Source organism: Eriocheir sinensis, unplaced genomic scaffold (assembly GCF_024679095.1).
Source record: "Eriocheir sinensis breed Jianghai 21 unplaced genomic scaffold, ASM2467909v1 Scaffold50, whole genome shotgun sequence".
NCBI lineage: Eukaryota > Metazoa > Arthropoda > Malacostraca > Decapoda > Varunidae > Eriocheir > Eriocheir sinensis.
In genome coordinates this window covers 96,385-115,113 of record NW_026111832.1, presented here as the reverse complement: position 1 = coordinate 115,113, position 18,729 = coordinate 96,385, and the positions used below count along the sequence as shown (strand labels likewise).

General features: G+C 50.3%; 3 protein-coding genes and 2 long non-coding RNA genes across 15 annotated transcripts in view; 3 read left to right on the top strand and 2 right to left on the bottom strand.

Annotated features, from left to right (window-relative positions):
- The window catches only part of LOC126992786 (peritrophin-44-like), a 26,752-nt gene extending 9,805 nt beyond the window's left edge, over window positions 1-16,947 (top strand). The window contains exons 2-4 of one of the 2 annotated variants that reach the window (XM_050851589.1): window positions 2,819-3,818; window positions 3,939-4,098; window positions 16,781-16,947. In XM_050851589.1, coding sequence (XP_050707546.1) covers window positions 2,819-3,796 — 978 coding nt within the window. In that variant the 3' untranslated portion in view covers window positions 3,797-3,818; window positions 3,939-4,098; window positions 16,781-16,947. Of the gene's footprint in view, window positions 1-297; window positions 1,770-2,818; window positions 3,819-3,938; window positions 4,099-16,780 lie in introns of those variants that run through there. The other variant, XM_050851590.1, reaches the window with a different exon arrangement.
- LOC126992785 (fibrillin-1-like) overlaps window positions 1-16,947 on the top strand; it is a 21,067-nt gene extending 4,120 nt beyond the window's left edge. For 2 of the 5 annotated variants that reach the window (XM_050851585.1, XM_050851587.1), the window contains exon 2: window positions 15,253-16,947. In XM_050851585.1, the coding sequence (XP_050707542.1) occupies window positions 15,253-16,278 (1,026 nt within the window). In that variant the 3' untranslated portion in view covers window positions 16,279-16,947. Of the gene's footprint in view, window positions 1-2,088; window positions 2,242-4,739; window positions 5,055-12,340; window positions 12,443-15,252 lie in introns of those variants that run through there. The other 3 variants (XM_050851588.1, XM_050851586.1, XM_050851584.1) reach the window with 3 other exon arrangements.
- LOC126992790 (uncharacterized) overlaps window positions 1-18,350 on the bottom strand; it is a 36,018-nt gene extending 17,668 nt beyond the window's left edge. Inside the window, exon 1 of the long non-coding RNA XR_007747052.1 lies at window positions 18,201-18,350. This is a non-coding gene — a long non-coding RNA (uncharacterized LOC126992790). The remainder of the gene's footprint in view (window positions 1-18,200) is intronic.
- LOC126992791 (uncharacterized) lies at window positions 312-15,554 on the bottom strand. The gene is made up of 2 exons (XR_007747053.1): window positions 15,406-15,554; window positions 312-450 (listed from the first exon to the last, which is right to left on the bottom strand). It is a non-coding gene; the product is annotated as an uncharacterized LOC126992791 (long non-coding RNA).
- Window positions 4,579-18,729, top strand: LOC126992789 (uncharacterized). 6 transcript variants are annotated; one of them, XM_050851596.1, is made up of 2 exons: window positions 4,579-4,733; window positions 17,806-18,729. In XM_050851596.1, the coding sequence occupies exons 1-2, from the start codon at window positions 4,671-4,673 to the stop codon at window positions 18,490-18,492; spliced, it is 750 nt and encodes a 249-aa protein (XP_050707553.1). In that variant the 5' UTR covers window positions 4,579-4,670; the 3' UTR covers window positions 18,493-18,729. The 6 variants fall into 6 exon arrangements, with proteins under 6 accessions (XP_050707553.1, XP_050707555.1, XP_050707554.1 ...); XM_050851598.1 differs by lacking the exon at window positions 17,806-18,729 and adding an exon at window positions 6,949-8,520 and having other exon boundaries at window positions 4,580-4,733; XM_050851597.1 differs by lacking the exon at window positions 4,579-4,733 and adding an exon at window positions 14,869-14,981.

The following is an 18,729-nucleotide window of genomic DNA, read 5'->3' as shown; positions in this document are numbered from 1 at the left end:
AAGTGTGTGTGTGTGTGTGTGTGTGTGTGTGTGTGTGTGTGTGTGTGTGTGTGTGTGTGTGTGTGTGTGTGTGTGTGTGTGTGTGTGTGTGAAGAGGAAAGCGAGACACAAACAGATAGACAGGCAAGCAGACCGAGAAACTCAACACACACACACACACACACACACACACACACACACACACACACGTAGAGACAATGAAACTTGGTCACTGTTTCGCTGCCTCCTAGTGCCCAACCCTCCCCCTCCTTCACCACCACCACCACCACCACCTCCACCCACTATCCTGCCCCACAGGTGCTGCCCCGGGGGGAGTCTGCCCTGGAGGTCTGCATGTCCCCCCTGGCGTCGTGTAAGCCTGACTGTACTGGCACGGACAGCGGCGACAAAGTGGCCGACCCCAAAAACTGCACCAATTACTACTTATGCTTCAGCGGCCAACCGTTGGACCTCCCGGACAGCTGTGGCAGCACTAGCCACTTCGACCCGGACGCCCATGACTGTGTGGCCGGGACGGAGTGTGAGCCCGTGTGTGGTGGTGGAGGCTCGGGCTGCGCCATAACCTGCTACGAAAACTTGAGCGTGGTCTCCAACCCCTTCGACTGCCACACATACTACATCTGCAACCCCACCGAGCCCGTTCTTGTGCGGTGCAGTGATGAATACCCTTTCTTTGACGGCACCGACTGCACCAACGATGATACTTTCTGCTGCCCCCCATACTGCGGCGTGAACTGCGACGGCGAAGCCTTCGTCATGGTGCCGGACCCCGATGACTGTGGCTTGTTCTACGTGTGTGAAGACGGCGTGCAAGGCTATCCAGGTGATGACCACCATTACACATGCGGCGACGGGCACTACTTCAACGTAACGCTTGGCAATTGTGAGGAAGGCGACCCAAACTCCTGCACCACACTGTGCGAGGCCGCCACGGGGACTACCACCACCACCACCACCACCACCCCCACCACCACCACCCCCAGCACCGGTGACTGCGTGACCACCTTCACCTGTCCCGCAGCGGGTGACTTCCCCGCCTGCCAAACCTGCCAGCCGCAATACTTTGACTGTACCGGCGCGGGCGTGCCGGGCGTGATGACCACATGCCCCGGTGACTTGGTCTTCAGCCCCACGCCAGGCTACGGCTTCTGTGTCCTGCCCGCCAACTGCCCCCTACCCTCATGCCCCCATACCCCCCTCCCCGACCCCTGATGCCCCTATGCCCCCCTCCCCTACCCCTGATGCCACCATACCCCCCTCCCCGACCCGTGATGCCCCTATGCCCCCCTCCCCTACCCCTGATGCCCCCATGCCCCCCCTCCCCGACCCCTGATGCCCCCATGCCCCCCCTCCCCGACCCCTGATGACCCCATGCCCCCCTCCCCCACTCTTGGTGCCCCCATGCCCCCCTCCCCTACCCCTGATGCCCCAACCCCAGCACGCCTCCTCCCCTCCCTTGCTCTAACATACTCACCTTCCTCCCCAGCCTGTAAACTCCCATTCTCTCTCCTCCCCTCTCATCGCCCCTCAGTTCCCCCTTCCAGACTGGTTATGATGATGATGATGATGATGACGATGATGACAGGAGCCATACCTCAGGTCGTGTGACATGGTTGTCTATAATCAATTAATATATCGTGCCCCCACCCATGAAGAAGTATACACATGTACATACGTACGTATGTAAGTACTGTACGTGGTGTGGGTCTTCCCACGACATGTATCATTCCTGTCTTGGTTGGTAATAATAACTGCTGCCGCTAAACCTTGCCGTTGTTTCTTTGGCGTTTTCTTCCCGGCCCAGCTGTTCATCCTCCCTTCGGGCTGTCGATAAATGGTGAACCTGGGGAAGCCAAACCGTGCTAATACCGGATTTCTCACCGGCCCGTGTCCCGGTGACTGGTTCTTACGCCCTCACGCTCAAAGGGCCGCGTGGTGCCGAGCATGTTGAGCCACGGGTGTCCTGTAACGAGCCAATAAGCTTGCTGGTGCCTGCCCCATGTTTCCACGTTTCCTCCTCTGCTATACCTCTCTTCCCACCCTTGAACCCTTGCGTCACCCTCATGTCCGAGGCGAGAGATAAGTGTGTGTGTGTGGGGGGGGGGGGGGGGGCGTGCTTGCGTGTGCGTGCCGCTGTGTATATATAGGCGTGCGGCGGAGACTGGCAGACACTCACACATGGACACACTCAGGATGAAGAGACTCAGTGTGGCGGCGGCTGTTGTGCTGATGCTGATGATGGTAAGTGTGTGTGTGTGTGTGTGTGTGTGTGTGTGTGTGTGTGTGTGTGTAAAACTCACTCACCACGGCCTGATCACGTGTTGGACTCGTAATCGCCAGCAGGTACCCTCCCAACGTGCCAAGTGCTCATTATTGTCGATCTCAGGGCACTACCAGGACCTCACACACCCCACACCCCATCCCCCTTGCTCAAGGGGGGACAGAACTACTCCTAGTCAACGGAAAGATTCCGGCCTGAGATGGCTCGAACCGCCGCCCTGTCAGACCCTGAAGCCTTGCAGCGCAGCGCTCTTATCAGTTGCGCAACGGGAGAGGTTAGTGTGTGTGTGTGTGTGTGTGCGTGTGTGTGTGTGTGTGTGAAGAGGAAAGAGAGACACAAACAATCGGACAGACAGGCAAACAGACCGAGAAACTCAACACACACACACACACACACACACACACACACACACACACACACACGTAGAGACAAACTTTGTAATGAAACTTGGTCACTGTTTTGCTGCCTTCTAGTGCCCAACCCTCCCCCTCCTTCACCACCACCACCACCACCTCCACCCACTATCCTGCCCCACAGGTGCTGCCCCGGGGGGGGTCTGCCCTAGAGGTCCCCATCTCCCCCCTGGTGTCGTGTGAGCCTGACTGTAGCGGCATGGCCAACGGCGACAAAGTGGCCGACCCCAAAAACTGCAACAATTACTACTTCTGCTTCAACGGCCAACCGGCGGATCACCCGAACAGCTGCGGCAACACTAGCCATTTCGACCCGGCCACCCATAAGTGTGCCCCCGGGGGTGTGTGTGAGCCCGTGTGTGGTGGTGGAGGCTCGGGCTGCGCCATAACCTGCGACAGAACCATGACCGTGGTCGCCAACCTCTTCGACTGCTCCACCTACTACTTCTGCACCCCCGGCGGGCCGGCGCTTATGCAGTGCTCTGTTGATTTCCCCTACTTCGACGGCAGCAGCTGCACCCACGACGAGTCTGTCTGCTGCTCCCCCTACTGCGACGTGATCTGCGACGGCTCCGGCTTCGCCATGGTGCCGGACCCCAAAGACTGTGGCTCGTTCTACGTGTGTGACAAAGGCGTGGAAGGCGATCCCGGCGAGGACTTCAAGTACTCCTGCGGCGCCGGGAAGTATTTCAACATAGCGCTTGGCAATTGTGAGACAGGCGACCCCAACTCCTGCACCACACTGTGCGACGCCGCCACGGGGATTACCACCACCACCACCACCTCCACCACCACCACCACCCCCGGCGGCGGCACTACCACCACCACCACCACCAGCTCGGGCGGCGGCGGCGGCACCACCACCCCCGGCGGCGGCATCACCACCACCACCACCACCACCACCACCGGTGACTGCGTGACCACCTTCACCTGCCCCGCGGCGGGTGATTTCCCCGCCTGCCAAACCTGCCAGCCGGAATACTTTGACTGTACCGGCGCGGGCGTGCCGGGCGTGATGAACACCTGCCCCGGTGACAATGTCTTCAACCCCACGCCAAACCTCGGCTTCTGTGCCCTGCCCGGCAACTGCCCCTACCCCTGATGCCCCCATGCCCCCCTCCCCTTCCCCTGATGCCCCCATGCCCCCCTCCCCTACCCCTGATGCCCCCATTCCCTCCTCCCTTACCACTGATGCCCCCATGGCCCCCTCCCCTTCCCCTGATGCCCCCATGCCCCCCTCCCCTACCCCTGATGCCCCAACCCCAGCACTCCTCCTCCCCTCCCCTGCTCTAACATACTCACCTTCCGCCCCTGCCTGTAAATCTACCCTCAGTCTCCCCTTCCAGACTGGTTATAATGATGATGATGATGACGATGACGATGATAACTGGAGCCATACCTCAGGTCGTGTGACATGGTTGTCTATAATCAATTAATATTTCGTGCCCCCACCCATGAAGAAGTATACACATGTACGTACGTACGTATGTAAGTACTGTACGTGGTGTGCGTCTTCCCACGACATGTATCATTCCTGTCTTGGTTGGTAATAATAACTGCTGCCGCTAAACCTTGCCGTTGTTTCTTTGGCGTTTTCTTCCCGGCCCAGCTGTTCATCCTCCCTTCGGGCTGTCGATAAATGGTGAACCTGGGGAAGCCAAACCGTGCTAATACCGGATTTCTCACCGGCCCGTGTCCCGGTGACTGGTTCTTACGCCCTCACGCTCAAAGGGCCGCGTGGCGCCGAGCATGTTGAGCCACGGGTGTCCTGTAACGAGCCAATAAGCTTGCTGGTGCCTGCCCCATGTTTCCACGTTTCCTCCTCTGCTATACCTCTTCCCACCCTTGATCCCTTGCGTCATCCTCATGTCCGAGGCGAGAGATAAGTGTGTGTGTGGGGGGGGGGGGGGCGTGCTTGCGTGTGCGTGCCGCTGTGTATATATAGGCGTGCGGCGGAGACTGGCAGACACTCACACATGGACACACTCAGGATGAAGAGACTCAGTGTGGCGGCGGCTGTTGTGCTGATGCTGATGATGGTAAGTGTGTGTGTGTGTGTGTGTGTGTGTGTGTGTGTGTGTGTGTGTGTGTGTGTAAAACTCACTCACCACGGCCTGATCACGTGTTGGACTCGTAATCGCCAGCAGGTACCCTCCCAACGTGCCCAAGTGCTCATTATTGTCGATCTCAGGGCACTACCAGGACCTCACACCCCCCACACCCCATCCCCCTTGCTCAAGGGGGGACAGAACTACTCCTAGTCAACGGAAAGATTCCGGCCTGAGATGGCTCGAACCGCCGCCCTGTCAGACCCTGAAGCCTTGCAGCGCAGCGCTCTAATCAGTTGCGCCACGGGAGAGGTTATTGTGTGTGTGTTTTTTTAAGTAAGTAAGTAATGTTTATTGCCATAATATACACACATTGATATATACATATAAATATAATTATAATTCTGGCAACGAATCTAGCCTGTCAAGCCGAAGCTTCCCGACAGACTGTATATTTATTTCATTGCACTATTAATATCTTTCTAAAGGTTGCAGATAGCTCCCAACCATAAAGCTAAATACAAATATACAATAAATAACAACATTAACTATAATACCAGATGAAGTTATAATAGTTATATCTAAAATGTTAACTATAATAACAACTACAACAGCATCAACAATAATAATAATAATAATAATAATAATAATAATAATAATAATAATAATAATAATAATAATAATAATAATAATAATAATAATAATAACAATAATAAAAATAATATGGACAATAGTACTATGCAATTCACTGATTAGATTTAATAATGTAAATTTGTGTTCATGTTTCAGGAATAAATTATAATTTTAACCGTGATTGTTTTGGATTGCAAATAAGTGTGTTTTTACTGACTTTTTAAATAGAGAGAAATTATTACTATTAAGGAGATTTTTTATTTCTACTGGCAAAGAATTCCAAACTTGAGGTCCTGAGCATAAAATACTATTTCTGAAAAGAACTGTCCTGAACTGTGGAGAGATAAGGTTTATATTGTTCCTGCGCGTATTATGCAATGTATTAATAACTTGAAAAGGATGAGTTCCATGCATCAGTGCGAGATTTTATAAATAAATAATAGTAGAAAATAACAATGAATGTTTTTAAAATTAAGAAATCTATGTGTGGAAAATACGTTATGTGTGGAATCAAACTTGTTCATATAAAACATACACCTAAATATCTTATTTTGAGAAACCTGAAGATTTTAAGAAAGGAAGGCCACGTACACGCCCACAGATACACAATAAATGAGATGCGGGTAACAAAGTGTATAATAAATACTGATAAGTGCTTCTTGTGTAAGGCTATTTCTTATTCGATACAGTATGCCACATATCCTAGATAGTTTATTTGCAACAGAATTAATTTGGTATTTCCAATTGATATTTTGATCTATGAAAACGCCCAAAACTTAGTATAAGAAACTCGTTCAAGTACTTTTCCTTCAAGTGTTATAGGTGGCATGTTAGTAGTGACTGATCGGTTTTGAAAGATAATGTATTTTGTTTTAGTGATATTTAACCTTAACTTATTATGTTTAAGCCACATATTAATTGAATTGAGCTCATTATTAATGTTTATATGCAAACTATTTATATTTTTATCATCTAATAGTAAATTAGTGTCGTCAGCATAAATGGTATACTTAAATTTATTACTAGCATTGACAATATCATTAATATAGATGAGAAAAAGTATAGGTCCTAGGATAGATCCTTGCGGTACACCCTTGTTGATAGGCTTGAAAGAAGAATATTTAGAATTACAGTAAACAGCTTGAAATCGATTTGTTAAATAATTTTTGAATAATTCTAAAGGAACTCCCCGAATCCCAAAATTACTAAGTTTACTTAAAAGAATTTTATGACATAGCGAATCAAAAGCCTTAGAAAGATCTAAAAAAATTCCAACTAAATAATGTTTCTTTTCCAGATATTTATACACATTATTGGTAAACTGAAATATGGCCGACTCAGTAGAGCGCCCTGGTCTAAAACCATGCTGACAATTCGAAAATAAATTATTTTTCTCAAATGTGTGTGTGTGTGTGTGTGTGTGTGTGTGTGTGTGTGTGTGTGTGTGTGTGTGTGTGTGTGTGTGTGTGTGAAGAGGAAAGAGAGACACACTGTTTTGCTGCCTTCTAGTGCCCAACCCTCCCCCTCCTTCACCACCACCACCACCACCTCCACCCTCTATCCTGCCCCACAGGTGCTGCCCCGGGGGGGGTCTGCCCTAGAGGTCCCCATCTCCCCCCTGGTGTCGTGTGAGCCTGACTGTACCGGCATGGCCAACGGCGACAAAGTGGTCGACCCCAAAAACTGCACCAATTACTACTTCTGCTTCAACGGCCAACCGGCGCCGCACCCGAACAGCTGCGGCGACACTAGCCATTTCGACCCGGCCACCCATAAATGTGCCCCCGGGGGTGTGTGTGAGCCCGTGTGTGGTGGTGGAGGCTCGGGCTGCGCCATAACCTGCGACGAAACCATGACCGTGGTCGCCAACCTCTTCGACTGCTCCACCTACTACTTCTGCACCCCCGGCGGGCCCGCGCTTATGCAGTGCTCTGCTGATTTCCCCTACTTCGACGGCAGCAGCTGCACCCACGACGAGTCTGTCTGCTGCTCCCCCTACTGCGACGTGATCTGCGACGGCTCCGGCTTCGCCATGGTGCCGGACCCCAAAGACTGTGGCTCGTTCTACGTGTGTGACAAAGGCGTGGAAGGCGATCCCGGCGAGGACTTCAAGTACTCCTGCGGCGCCGGGAAGTATTTCAACATAGCGCTTGGCAATTGTGAGACAGGCGACCCCAACTCCTGCACCACACTGTGCGACGCCGCCACGGGGGGAAGGGATGAGAGGCATATTTTCCAAAGGTAGTAAGGTTTTCCCCCGCGGAGGCAAGCCCCGCCCTCTGCAGTGACGTCACGCTCGGCTAACTCCTGATTGGCTGCTGCCCCCCTCCTCACCTCTCTTCCCCACTCCCTGCCTCTCTCTCTCTCTCTCTCTCTCTCTCTCTCTCTCTCTCTCTCTCTCTCTCTCTCTCTCTCTCTCTCTCTCTCTCTCTCTCTCTCTCTCTCTCTCTCTCTCTCTCTCTCTCTCTCTCTCTCTCTCTCTCTCTCTCTCTCTCTCTCTCTCTCTCTCTCTCTCTCTCTCTCTCTCTCTCTCTCTCTCTCTCTCTCTCTCTCGAGAATGGAATAAGCTCCCATCATCAGTGGTCCAGTGTAACACGATTGACTCCTTCAAAAATAAGCTCGACCGTCACTTCCTTCAACTTAATATCAACTAGAGTAGAAATGCAACGTTTTGGAGTCTTCTGATTAATGTAAAATCACTTAGGTTTAAGGACAGACCACCAAGTCTGGACCATGGGGTCTGTGTGGTCTGATTTTCTATGTAAATCTATGTAAATCTCTCTCTCTCTCTCTCTCTCTCTCTCTCTCTCTCTCTCTCTCTCTCTCTCTCTCTCTCTCTCTCTCTCTCTCTCTCTCTCTCTCTCTCTCTCTCTCTCTCTCTCTCTCTCTCTCTCTCTCTCTCTCTCTCTCTCTCTCTCTCTCTCTCTCTCTCTCTCTCTCTCTCTCATACACACACACACACACACACACACACACACACACACACACACACACACATTCATATTTTAACAAGTCCTATTGGCCTAGTTTTCCATGTTTTTACTCATCCTGCAACATTTCCAAGTTTTTCTCTCTCTACAATATTTTAACGCATTAGACGATGTAATAATTATAATAATAATAATAATAATAACAATAATAATAATACATGGTTTATTCATTTGTTGCCAAATACAGAAAGTACAATGGGATTTATGTGATGAGTAATGGGGGAGGTGGAGAAGGTGTGTGTGTGTGTGTGTGTGTGTGTGTGTGTGTGTGTGTGTGTGTGTGTGTGTGCAGACAATAGATCCAACACCAAATAACCTTGAATTCAGAATTAGTGAAGTTTATCTCATTAATCTGAGCTTGCCCCCTTTAATCCGCCCCCCCCCCTCTCCTCCCTCCTCCTCAGTCACCACCCCACCCCTCGGCGAGAGAGAGACAGTTCTTTCTCTTGCTTTATTATTGGTATTGGTGTTAGTAGTTAGTATTGAGTGAGTATTGGTATTGGTGTTGGTATTGGTGTTGGTATTGGTATTGGTGTTGGTGTTGGTGATGGTATTGGTATTGGTATTGGTGTTGGTGTTGGTGTTGATTGTTGGTATTGGTGTTGGTGTTGTTGGTGTTGGTGTTGGTGTTGGTGTTAATTGGTGTTGGTGTGTTGTTGGGTGGTATTGGTGTTGGTGTTGGTGTTGGTGTTGGTTGTTGGTGTTGGTGTTGGTGTTGGTGTTGGTTATTGGTGTTGGTGTTGGTGTTGGTGGTGTTGGTTATTGGTATTGGTGTTGGTATTGGTGTTGGTTGTTGGTGTTGGTGTTGGTGTTGGTTGATTGGTGTTGGTGTTGGTATTGGTGTTGGTGTTGGTGTTATTGTTGGTGTTGGTTATTGGTGTTGGTGTTGGTGTTGGTGTTGGTGTTGATTGGTATTGGTGTTGGTGGTGTTGGTGTTGGTGTTGGTGTTGAATTGGTGTTGGTGTTGGTGTTGGTGTTGGTTATTGGTGTTGAATTATTGGTGTTGGTTATTGGTGTTGGTGTTGGTGTTGGTTATTGGTGTTGGTGGTGTTGATTGGTGTTGGTGTTAATTGGTTGGTGTTGGTGTTGGTTATTGGTGTTGATTGGTGTTGGTGTTGGTGTTGGTTATTGGTGTTGGTTGATTGGTGTTGGTTATTGGTGTTGGTGTTGATTGGTGTTGGTGTTGATTGGTGTTGGTGTTGGTGTTGGTGTTGGTTATTGGTGTTGGTGTTGGTTTATTGGTGTTGGTGTTGGTGTTGGTGTTGGTTATTGGTGTTGGTTGTTGGTGTTGGTTGATTGGTGTTGGTGTTGGTTGATTGGTGTTGGTTGTTGGTGTTGGTGTTGGTTGTTGGTTGTTGGTGTTGGTGTTGGTATTGGTGTTGGTGTTAATTGGTATTGGTGTTGGTTGTTGGTGTTGGTTGATTGGTGTTGGTGTTGGTTGATTGGTGTTGGTTGATTGTTGGTGTTGGTTGATTGGTGTTGGTTGGTGTTGGTGATTGGTGTTGGTTGGTTGAATTGTTGGTATTGGTGTTGGTTTAATTGATTGGTGTTGGTGGTATTGGTGTTGGTGTTGGTGTTGGTTGATTGGTGTTGGTGTTGGTTATTGGTTATTGGTGTTGGTATTGGTGTTGGTTATTAATTGTTGGTATTGGTGTTGGTGTTATTGGTATTGGTTATTGGTGTTGGTGTTGGTGGTATTGGTGTTAATTGATTGGTGTTGGTATTGGTGTTGGTATTGGTATGTTGGTGTTGGTGTTGGTGATTGGTGTTGGTTGTTACATTGGTGTTGGTATTGATTATTGGTGTATTGGTATTGGTGTTGAATTATTGGTATTGGTGTTGGTATTGGTGTTAGTGTTGGTGTATTGGTGTTGGTTATTGGTGTTGGTGGTGTTAATTGGTGGTGTTGGTGTTATTGGTATTGGTGTTGGTGTTGGTGTTGGTGTTGGTGTTGATTGGTGTTGGTGTTGAATTGTTGGTGTTAGTTGTTGGTGTTGGTGTTGGTATTGGTGTTGGTGTTGGTGTTGGTTGGTTAATTGTTGGTGTTGGTTGATTGGTGTTGGTGTTATGGTTGGTGTTGGTGTTGGTGGTATTGGTGTTGGTTATTGGTGTTGGTGATTGGTGTTGGTGTTGGTGTTGGTGTTAATTATTGGTGTTGGTGTTGGTGTTAGTGTTGGTGTTGGTGTTGGTATTGGTGTTGGTGTTGTGTTATTGGTGTGTTGGTTATTGTTGTTATTGGTGTTAATTGATTGGTATTAGTGTTGGTTATTGGTGTTGGTGTTGGTATTGGTTATTGTTGGTATTGGTGTTGGTGTTGGTATTGGTATTAGTATTGGTGTTGGTTATTGGTATTGGTGTTGGTGTTGGTGTTAATTATTGGTGTTGGTGTATTGGTGTTGGTGTTGGTGTTGGTTGATTGGTGTTGGTATTGGTATTGGTGTTGGTTATTGGCATTGGTATTGGTGTTGTTATTGGTATTAATATTGGTGTTAATTGGTATTGGTGTTAGTATTGGTGTTAGTGTTGGTATTAGTATTGGTAATTATTGGTATTGGTTATTGGTATTGGTGTTGGTGTTGGTGTTGGTGTTAATTGTTATTGGTATTGGTATTAGTATTGGTATTAGCATTAGCATTAGTATTAGTATTGGTATTAGTATTGGTATTAGTATTGGTATTAGTATTGGTATTAGTATTGTTATTGGTATTAGTATTAGTATTGGTATTGGTATTAGTATTGGTATTAGTATTGGTATTAGTATTGGTATTAGTATTGGTATTAGTATTGTTATTGGTATTAGTATTAGTATTGGTATTGGTATTAGTATTGGTATTAGTATTGGTATTAGCATTAGTATTAGTATTGTTATTGGTATTAGTATTAGTATTGGTATTGGTATTAGTATTGGTATTAATATTGGTATTAGCATTAGTATTAGTATTGTTATTGGTATTAGTATTAGTATTGTTATTGGTATTAGTATTAGTATTGGTATTGGTGTTAGTATTGGTATTAGTATACTCACTGTTGTCTATCATTTTCGGGTTTTGTAAACTGAGGGAGCAGGCCGGTACAAAGGCTGCAGTCACTACCAAACAGGGCGACTCTCCTGAACCAAAACAGACCAAGACTGGGTAAGCTAAACTGTGGTAACCCACTGGCCCGTGTTGGCTTAATGGGTCTCTCCCACCACAAGCTCGAAGGGTCACTTGGACAGGGATGAACTCTGAGCTCCACAGTCATACATAGCTGAAGTATATGCTCCCATGACACACACACACACACACACACACACACACACACACACACACACACACACACACACACACACACACACACACACACACACACACACACACACATGGCATGCAAACACACAAGCGTTAACCCTTTTCTACCCTCAGCTAATGTGGTTTTTCAGAATCTATGGAAAACGTTTTTGTCTTCAATTTTTTTTATATTGTGGAATCTGTTTTATATGGTTGGCTAATAAAATCCACTGGAAAAGTTTTTTGATGTGTGTTCCTGAAAGTCATGAAGAACAAGAATATATCTGTTAGTATTAGTTAATATCACAGTCCTTTGTTTTATTCGAGAAATTAAAGGCAGTGCAAACACTCTCAAAAAAGGAGAAGTAAAACACACCTGTTTTGAATTCTTTCAGTAAGTTCCAATTGGCTTTCACTAAATTTTGAGAGATGGCATAATATTCTGTTGCCAAGCTCTTTTCCTGTTCCATGAGCTGGAGCCGTTTCTCTCCTGGTCCATCTCCCGCAGCAAACAACACAGGAAGGCAGGTGTTTGTGTCTCAGCGAGGTCACCGGGTTCCGCTCCCAGCATGTCATACTCCGCCCTTAGCTGACTGGTGGTTGTTGTGCGAGATGAATCAAAGCCAAAGGTGGACGCTACCAGGAGCGTGGGAAGGTGAAAGGTGCTGGCGTTTAGGGCCAGCAGTTGTGGGTGGAGGGAAACACTGTTGGACGGAAGCCAATGTCGCACACGGCCAAAACACAAGGGAGGCCGCGTTCTGTCGAGATGCCTGGCGCCCAAATGTTTTTGGTAGAAGGCGACACTGATGTGAGTTGTGGATTAGGCTCTAACGTTGTGTGTGTGTGTGTGTGTGTGTGTGTGTGTGTGTGTGTGTGTGTGTGTGTGTGTGTGTGTGTGTGTGTGTGTGTGTGTGTGTGTGTGTGTGTGTGTGTGTGCACGCGTGAGAAAACGGAACAATAAAATCTTAAGTCTGGAGGCCACGGAGACGGAGACACACAAACAAAATGAGGAAATTTTTTAACATAGAACATTGATTACGAACAAAAAAGTCACCGATAACACGGCTGACTTGACGGCACCAGAACCGCCTGCTTGGGAAGGGGCGCAGGTGTGCGGGGGCCGGGGGTGGGAGGGGTGGAGGTTGACGCCAGAGGGGGGCGAAAGAGAAGGGGGAACTGTGCGCCCTCCTCCCTTTTCTCCTAACACGCTGGATTCTTGAAGGCAGGCATCAGGAATCATCTTTCTCAATCCGAAATCCTCCGCCACGGCAACAACCTTCCCGCCAAGCCATCAACTCATTAAAAACACGCATCGACCGTTACTTCGTTAGTATTTGTATTAGTATTAGTATTGGTATTAGTATTAGTATTGGTATTAGTATTGGTATTAGTTTTGGTATTAGTATGGGTATTAGTATTAGTATTGGTATTAGTATTGGTATTAGTATTGGTATTAGTATGGGTATTAGTATTAGTATTGGTATTAGTATTGGTATTAGTATTATTATTATTATTAGTATTGGTGTTAGTATTGGTATTAGTATTAGTATTATTATTAGTACTGGTATTACTATTGGTATTAGTACTGGTATTAGTATTACTATTTTCTTTTCACATTTCTTTCATCGTAAGTTAAAAAAAATTCAGTCATTTTTGTTTTTTCTTTACTTCGTTTCCATATTATTATTTATTATCAGTTACATTTTTGTTTCCCTCTCACCCTAATGCAAGAGTTAAGGAGCGGGACAGACTCTCTCACCTCCGGGTTTCGGTTACTGTCGTAGTTGTGACGTTTGAGGTGATGACGAGGGAGCTGTTGAGGTCTGGGGAAGGTGGACGTTGGAGGCATACGCTGTAGCTCCGCGTTGCGTCGGCGCCCATTTCCGTCACCTTGGGCTTGTTTAGGTTCGGGATCATCACCTCGAAATACTGAACCTTGGCGTTGTTGGAAATTTTGAAATATACAAAATTAACGAAAGCAAACCTTCTCCTTCTCTGCTATACCTATTCACTTCTTTTTACGTCTTCGCCTGTGGCGCCGGTAGGCTTTCTTCATAGGGCCTGATGGTCAGCCCCAGCCCGTTGTGGCGCAGACAAGTGTTTACAGTGGTGCCAGCCTGCAATGGCTCATGCTGCCCTCCGAAGCTCATTTTTGATCCTAGAATCTAGAGTCCGGGTTGAATATATCTATGAATATTAGTTAATATCACAGTCCTTTGTTTTATTCGAGAAATTAAAGGCAGTGCAAACACTCTCAAAAAAGGAGAAGTAAAACACACCTGTTTTGAATTCTTTCAGTAAGTTCCAGTTGGCTTTCACTAAGTTTTGAGAGACGGCATAATATTCTGTTGCCAAGCTCTTTTCCTGTTCCATGAGCTGGAGCCGTTTCTCTCCTGGTCCATCTTACGCAGCAAACAATACAGGAAGGCAGGTATTTGTGTCTCAGCGAGGTCACCGGGTTCCGCTCCCAGCATGTCATACTCCGCCCTTAGCTGACTGGTGGTTGTTGTGCGAGATGAACCAAGGCCAAGGGTGGACGCTACTAGGAGCGTGGGAAGGTGAAAGGTGCTGGCGTTTAGGGCCAGCAGTTGTGGGTGGAGGGAAACACTGTTGGACGGAAGCCAATGTCGCACACGGCCAAAACACAAGGGAGGCCGCTTTCTGTCGAGATGCCTGGCGCCCAAATGTCATTGATAGAGGGCGACACTGATGCACCCAAAGCAGGCAGTACTCAGCATATGATGCAATGCTAAGGGTGAACACACCCCATACAAATTTCCCGCGCTTTTTAGTCGACACGGCGCTACATCTAGCAGGATTTGGCAGTGTTGGCGCAGGCGATCACTCTCGGGCGCCAAGGCTGGCGAAGAATGGGTGGTTGAAGTACGGCCTTCCTCGCCGACACGATCGCTAAGCGTAACTTCGCCAGGCATTCGTCGACCTTGGCAGACGGTCTTACAGTACGGCCACTCGGCGGTGACTGAAAAACACCAGCTTGCGGCACCGGGCGGGGCATGAACCCACGTCGTCCTGAACGCGGCGCCGTCGCGCTATCCACTCAGCCACGGCCTCCCCTCCCCACCTCCCTATTCACCGAAACGCCTATCAAATGAGAGATAAGAGTGTGTGTGTGTGTGTGTGTGTGTGTGTGTGTGTGTGTGTGTGTGTGTGTGTGTGTGTGTGTGTGTGTGTGTGTGTGTGTGTGTGTGTGTGTGCTTGTGTGTTTGTGTGCGTGCCGCTGTGTATATCTAGGCGTGCGGGCGGAGACTGACATACACTCACACATGGACACACTCAGGATGAAGAGACTCAGTGTGGCGGCGGTTGTTGTGCTGATGCTGATGATGGTAAGTGTGTGTGTGTGTGTGTGTGTGTGTGTGTGTGTGTGTGTGTGTGTGTGTGTGTGTGTGTGTGTGTGTGTGTGTGTGTGTGTGTGAAGAGGAAAGCGAGACACAAACAGATAGACAGGCAAGCAGACCGAGAAACTCAACACACACACACACACACACGTAGAGACAATGAAACTTGGTCACTGTTTCGCTGCCTCCTAGTGCCCAACCCTCCCCCTCCTTCACCACCACCACCACCACCACCTCCACCCACTATCCTGCCCCACAGGTGCTGCCCCGGGGGGAGTCTGCCCTGGAGGTCTGCATGTCCCCCCTGGCGTCGTGTGAGCCTGACTGTACTGGCACGGACAGCGGCGACAAAGTGGCCGACCCCCAAAACTGCACCAATTACTACTTATGCTTCAGCGGCCAACCGTTGGACCACCCGAACAGCTGTGGCAGCACTAGCCACTTCGACCCGGACGCCCATGACTGTGTGGCCGGGACGGAGTGTGAGCCCGTGTGTGGTGGTGGAGGCTCGGGCTGCGCCATAACCTGCTACGAAAACTTGAGCGTGGTCTCCAACCCCTTCGACTGCCACACATACTACATCTGCAACCCCACCGAGCCCGTTCTTGTGCGGTGCAGTGATGAGTACCCTTTCTTTGACGGCACCGACTGCACCAAAGATGATACTTTCTGCTGCCCCCCATACTGCGGCGTGAACTGCGACGGCGGAGCCACCGTCATGGTGCCGGACCCCGATGACTGTGGCTTGTTCTACGTGTGTGAAGACGGCGTGCAAGGCTATCCAGGTGATGACCACCATTACAAATGCGGCGACGGGCACTACTTCAACATAACGCTTGGCAATTGTGAGGAAGGCGACCCAAACTCCTGCACCACACTGTGCGAGGCCGCCACGGGGACTACCACCACCACCCCCACCACCCCCACCACCCCCAGCACCGGTGACTGCGTGACCACCTTCACCTGTCCCGCAGCGGGTGACTTCCCCGCCTGCCAAACCTGCCAGCCGCAATACTTTAACTGTGCCGGCGCGGGCGTGTCGGGCGTGATGACCACATGCCCCGGTGACTCGGTCTTCAACCCCACGCCAGGCTACGGCTTCTGTGTCCTGCCCGCCAACTGCCCCTACCCTCATGCCCCCATACTTCCCTCCCCGACCCCTGATGCCCCTATGCCCCCCTCCCCTACCCCTGATGCCACCATACCCCCCTCCCCGACCCCCGATGCCCCTATGCCCCCCTCCCCTACCCCTGATGCCCCCATGCCCCCCCTCCCCGACCCTTGATGCCCCCATGCCCCCCCTCCCCGACCCCTGATGCCCCTATGCCCCCCACCCCGACCCCAGATGGCCCCATGCCCCCCCTCGCCGACCCATGATGCCCCCATGCCCCCCCTACCCGACCCCTGATGCCCCCATGCCCCCCCTCCCCGACCCCTGATGCCCCCATGCCCTCCTCCGCTACCCCTGATACCCCCCTCCCCTACCCCTGATGCCCCCATACCCCCATCCCCTACCCCTGATGCCCCCATGCCCCCCTCCCCTACCCCTGATGCCCCCATGCCCCCATCCCCTACCCCTGATGCCCCCATGCCCCCCCTCTCCAACTCCTGATGCCCCAACCCCAGCACGCCTCCTCCCCTCCCTTGCTCTAACATACTCACCTTCCTCCCCAGCCTCTAAACTCCCATTCTCTCTCCTCCCCTCTCATCGCCCCTCAGTTCCCCCTTCCAGACTGGTTATGATGATGATGATGATGATGACGATGATGACAGGAGCCATACCTCAGGTCGTGTGACATGGTTGTCTATAATCAATTAATATATCGTGCCCCCACCCATGAAGAAGTATACACATGTACGTACGTACGTATGTAAGTACTGTACGTGGTGTGGGTCTTCCCACGACATGTATCATTCCTGTCTTGGTTGGTAATAATAACTGCTGCCGCTAAACCTTGCCGTTGTTTCTTTGGCGTTTTCTTCCCGGCCCAGCTGTTCATCCTCCCTTCGGGCTGTCGATAAATGGTGAACCTGGGGAAGCCAAACCGTGCTAATACCGGATTTCTCACCGGCCCGTGTCCCGGTGACTGGTTCTTACGCCCTCACGCTCAAAGGGCCGCGTGGCGCCGAGCATGTTGAGCCACGGGTGTCCTGTAACGAGCCAATAAGCTTGCTGGTGCCTGCCCCATGTTTCCACGTTTCCTCCTCTGCTATGCCTCTCTTCCCACCCTTGAACCCTTGCGTCATCCTCATGTCCGAGGCGAGAGATAAGTATGTGTGTGTTGGGGGGGGGGGGGGGGGGCGTGCTTCCGTGTGCGTGCCGCTGTGTATATATAGGCGTCCGGCGGAGACTGGTAGACACTCACCCATAGACACACTCAGGATGAAGAGACTCAGTGTGGCGGCGGCTGTTGTGCTGATGCTGATGATGGTAAGTGTGTGTGTGTGTGTGTGTGTGTGTGTGTGTGTGTGTGTGTGTGTGAAGAGGAGAGACAGACAGACAGACAGGCAACCAGACCGAGAAACTCAACACACACACACACACACACACACACACACACACACACACACACACACACACACACACACACTTTGAGACAATGAAACTTTGTAATGAAACTTGGTCACTGTTTTGCTGCCTCCTTGAGCCCATCCCTCCCCGTCCTTCACCACCACCACATCACTCTCATCTCTCCACCACCACCACCACCACCACATCACTCTCATCTCTCCACCACCACCACCACCACATCACTCTCATCTCTCCACCACCACCACCACCACCACCTCCACGCTCTCTTTTCCCCCACAGGTGCTGCCCCGGGGGGGGTCTGCCCTGGGGGTCTCCATCTCTCCCCTGGCGTCGTGTGACCCTGATTGTACCGGCATGGCCACCGGCGACAAAGTTGTCGACCCCCAAAACTGCACCAATTACTACTTCTGCTTCAACGGCCAACCGGCGCTGCACCCGAACAGCTGCGGCGACGATAGCCATTTCGACCCGGCCACCCTTGAGTGTGTGGCCGGTACGGAGTGTGAGTCCGTGTGTGGTGGTGGAGGCTCGGGCTGTGCCATAACCTGCAACGCTACCACGACGGTGGTCGCCAACCTCTTCGACTGCTCCACCTACTACTTCTGCACCCCCAGCGGTCCCGTGTTGGCGGAATGCTCTGCTGATTTCCCCTACTTCGACGGCAGCACCTGCACCCACGACGAAAGTGTCTGCTGCTCCCCTTACTGTGATCCGTACTGCGACGGCTCCGACTTCACCATGGTGCCGGACCCCAAAGACTGTGGCTCGTTCTACGTGTGTGACGAAGGCGTGGAAGGGGAGCCAGGCGAGGAATTCAAGTACCCCTGCGGCGACGGGAAGTACTTCAACATAGCGCTTGGCAATTGTGAGGCAGGCGACCCCAACTCCTGCACCACACTGTGCGACGCCGCCACGGGGCGAGGGGGGTGGGAGCTCCACCACCTCCACCACCTGCGGCGACACTAGCACCACCACCACCAGCGCCTGTCACACTGCCAGGCGGAACACTTTGATTGTGCCGGCGCGGGCGTGGCCGGCGGAAGCATACTTCAGATCGTGTGATTCGGCTGTCTGTAATCATATGAATAAAGTATATATATGTATATGTATGTAGGTACGTATGTAAGTACCACGTGGTGTGCGTCTTCCCACGACATGTATCACTCCTGTCTTTGTTGGGTAATAACATTTGATGCCACTAAG

Excerpts from the sequence above, each read along its gene's own strand:
- LOC126992789 (XM_050851594.1), top strand. The coding sequence starts at position 17,607 with ATGAAACTTGGTCACTGTTTTGCTGCCTCCTTGAGCCCATCCCTCCCC. Across the intron at positions 17,744-17,780 it reads TCCACCACCACCACCACCAC|CTCCACGCTCTCTTTTCCCC; the intron begins ATCACTCTCATC and ends CACCACCACCAC.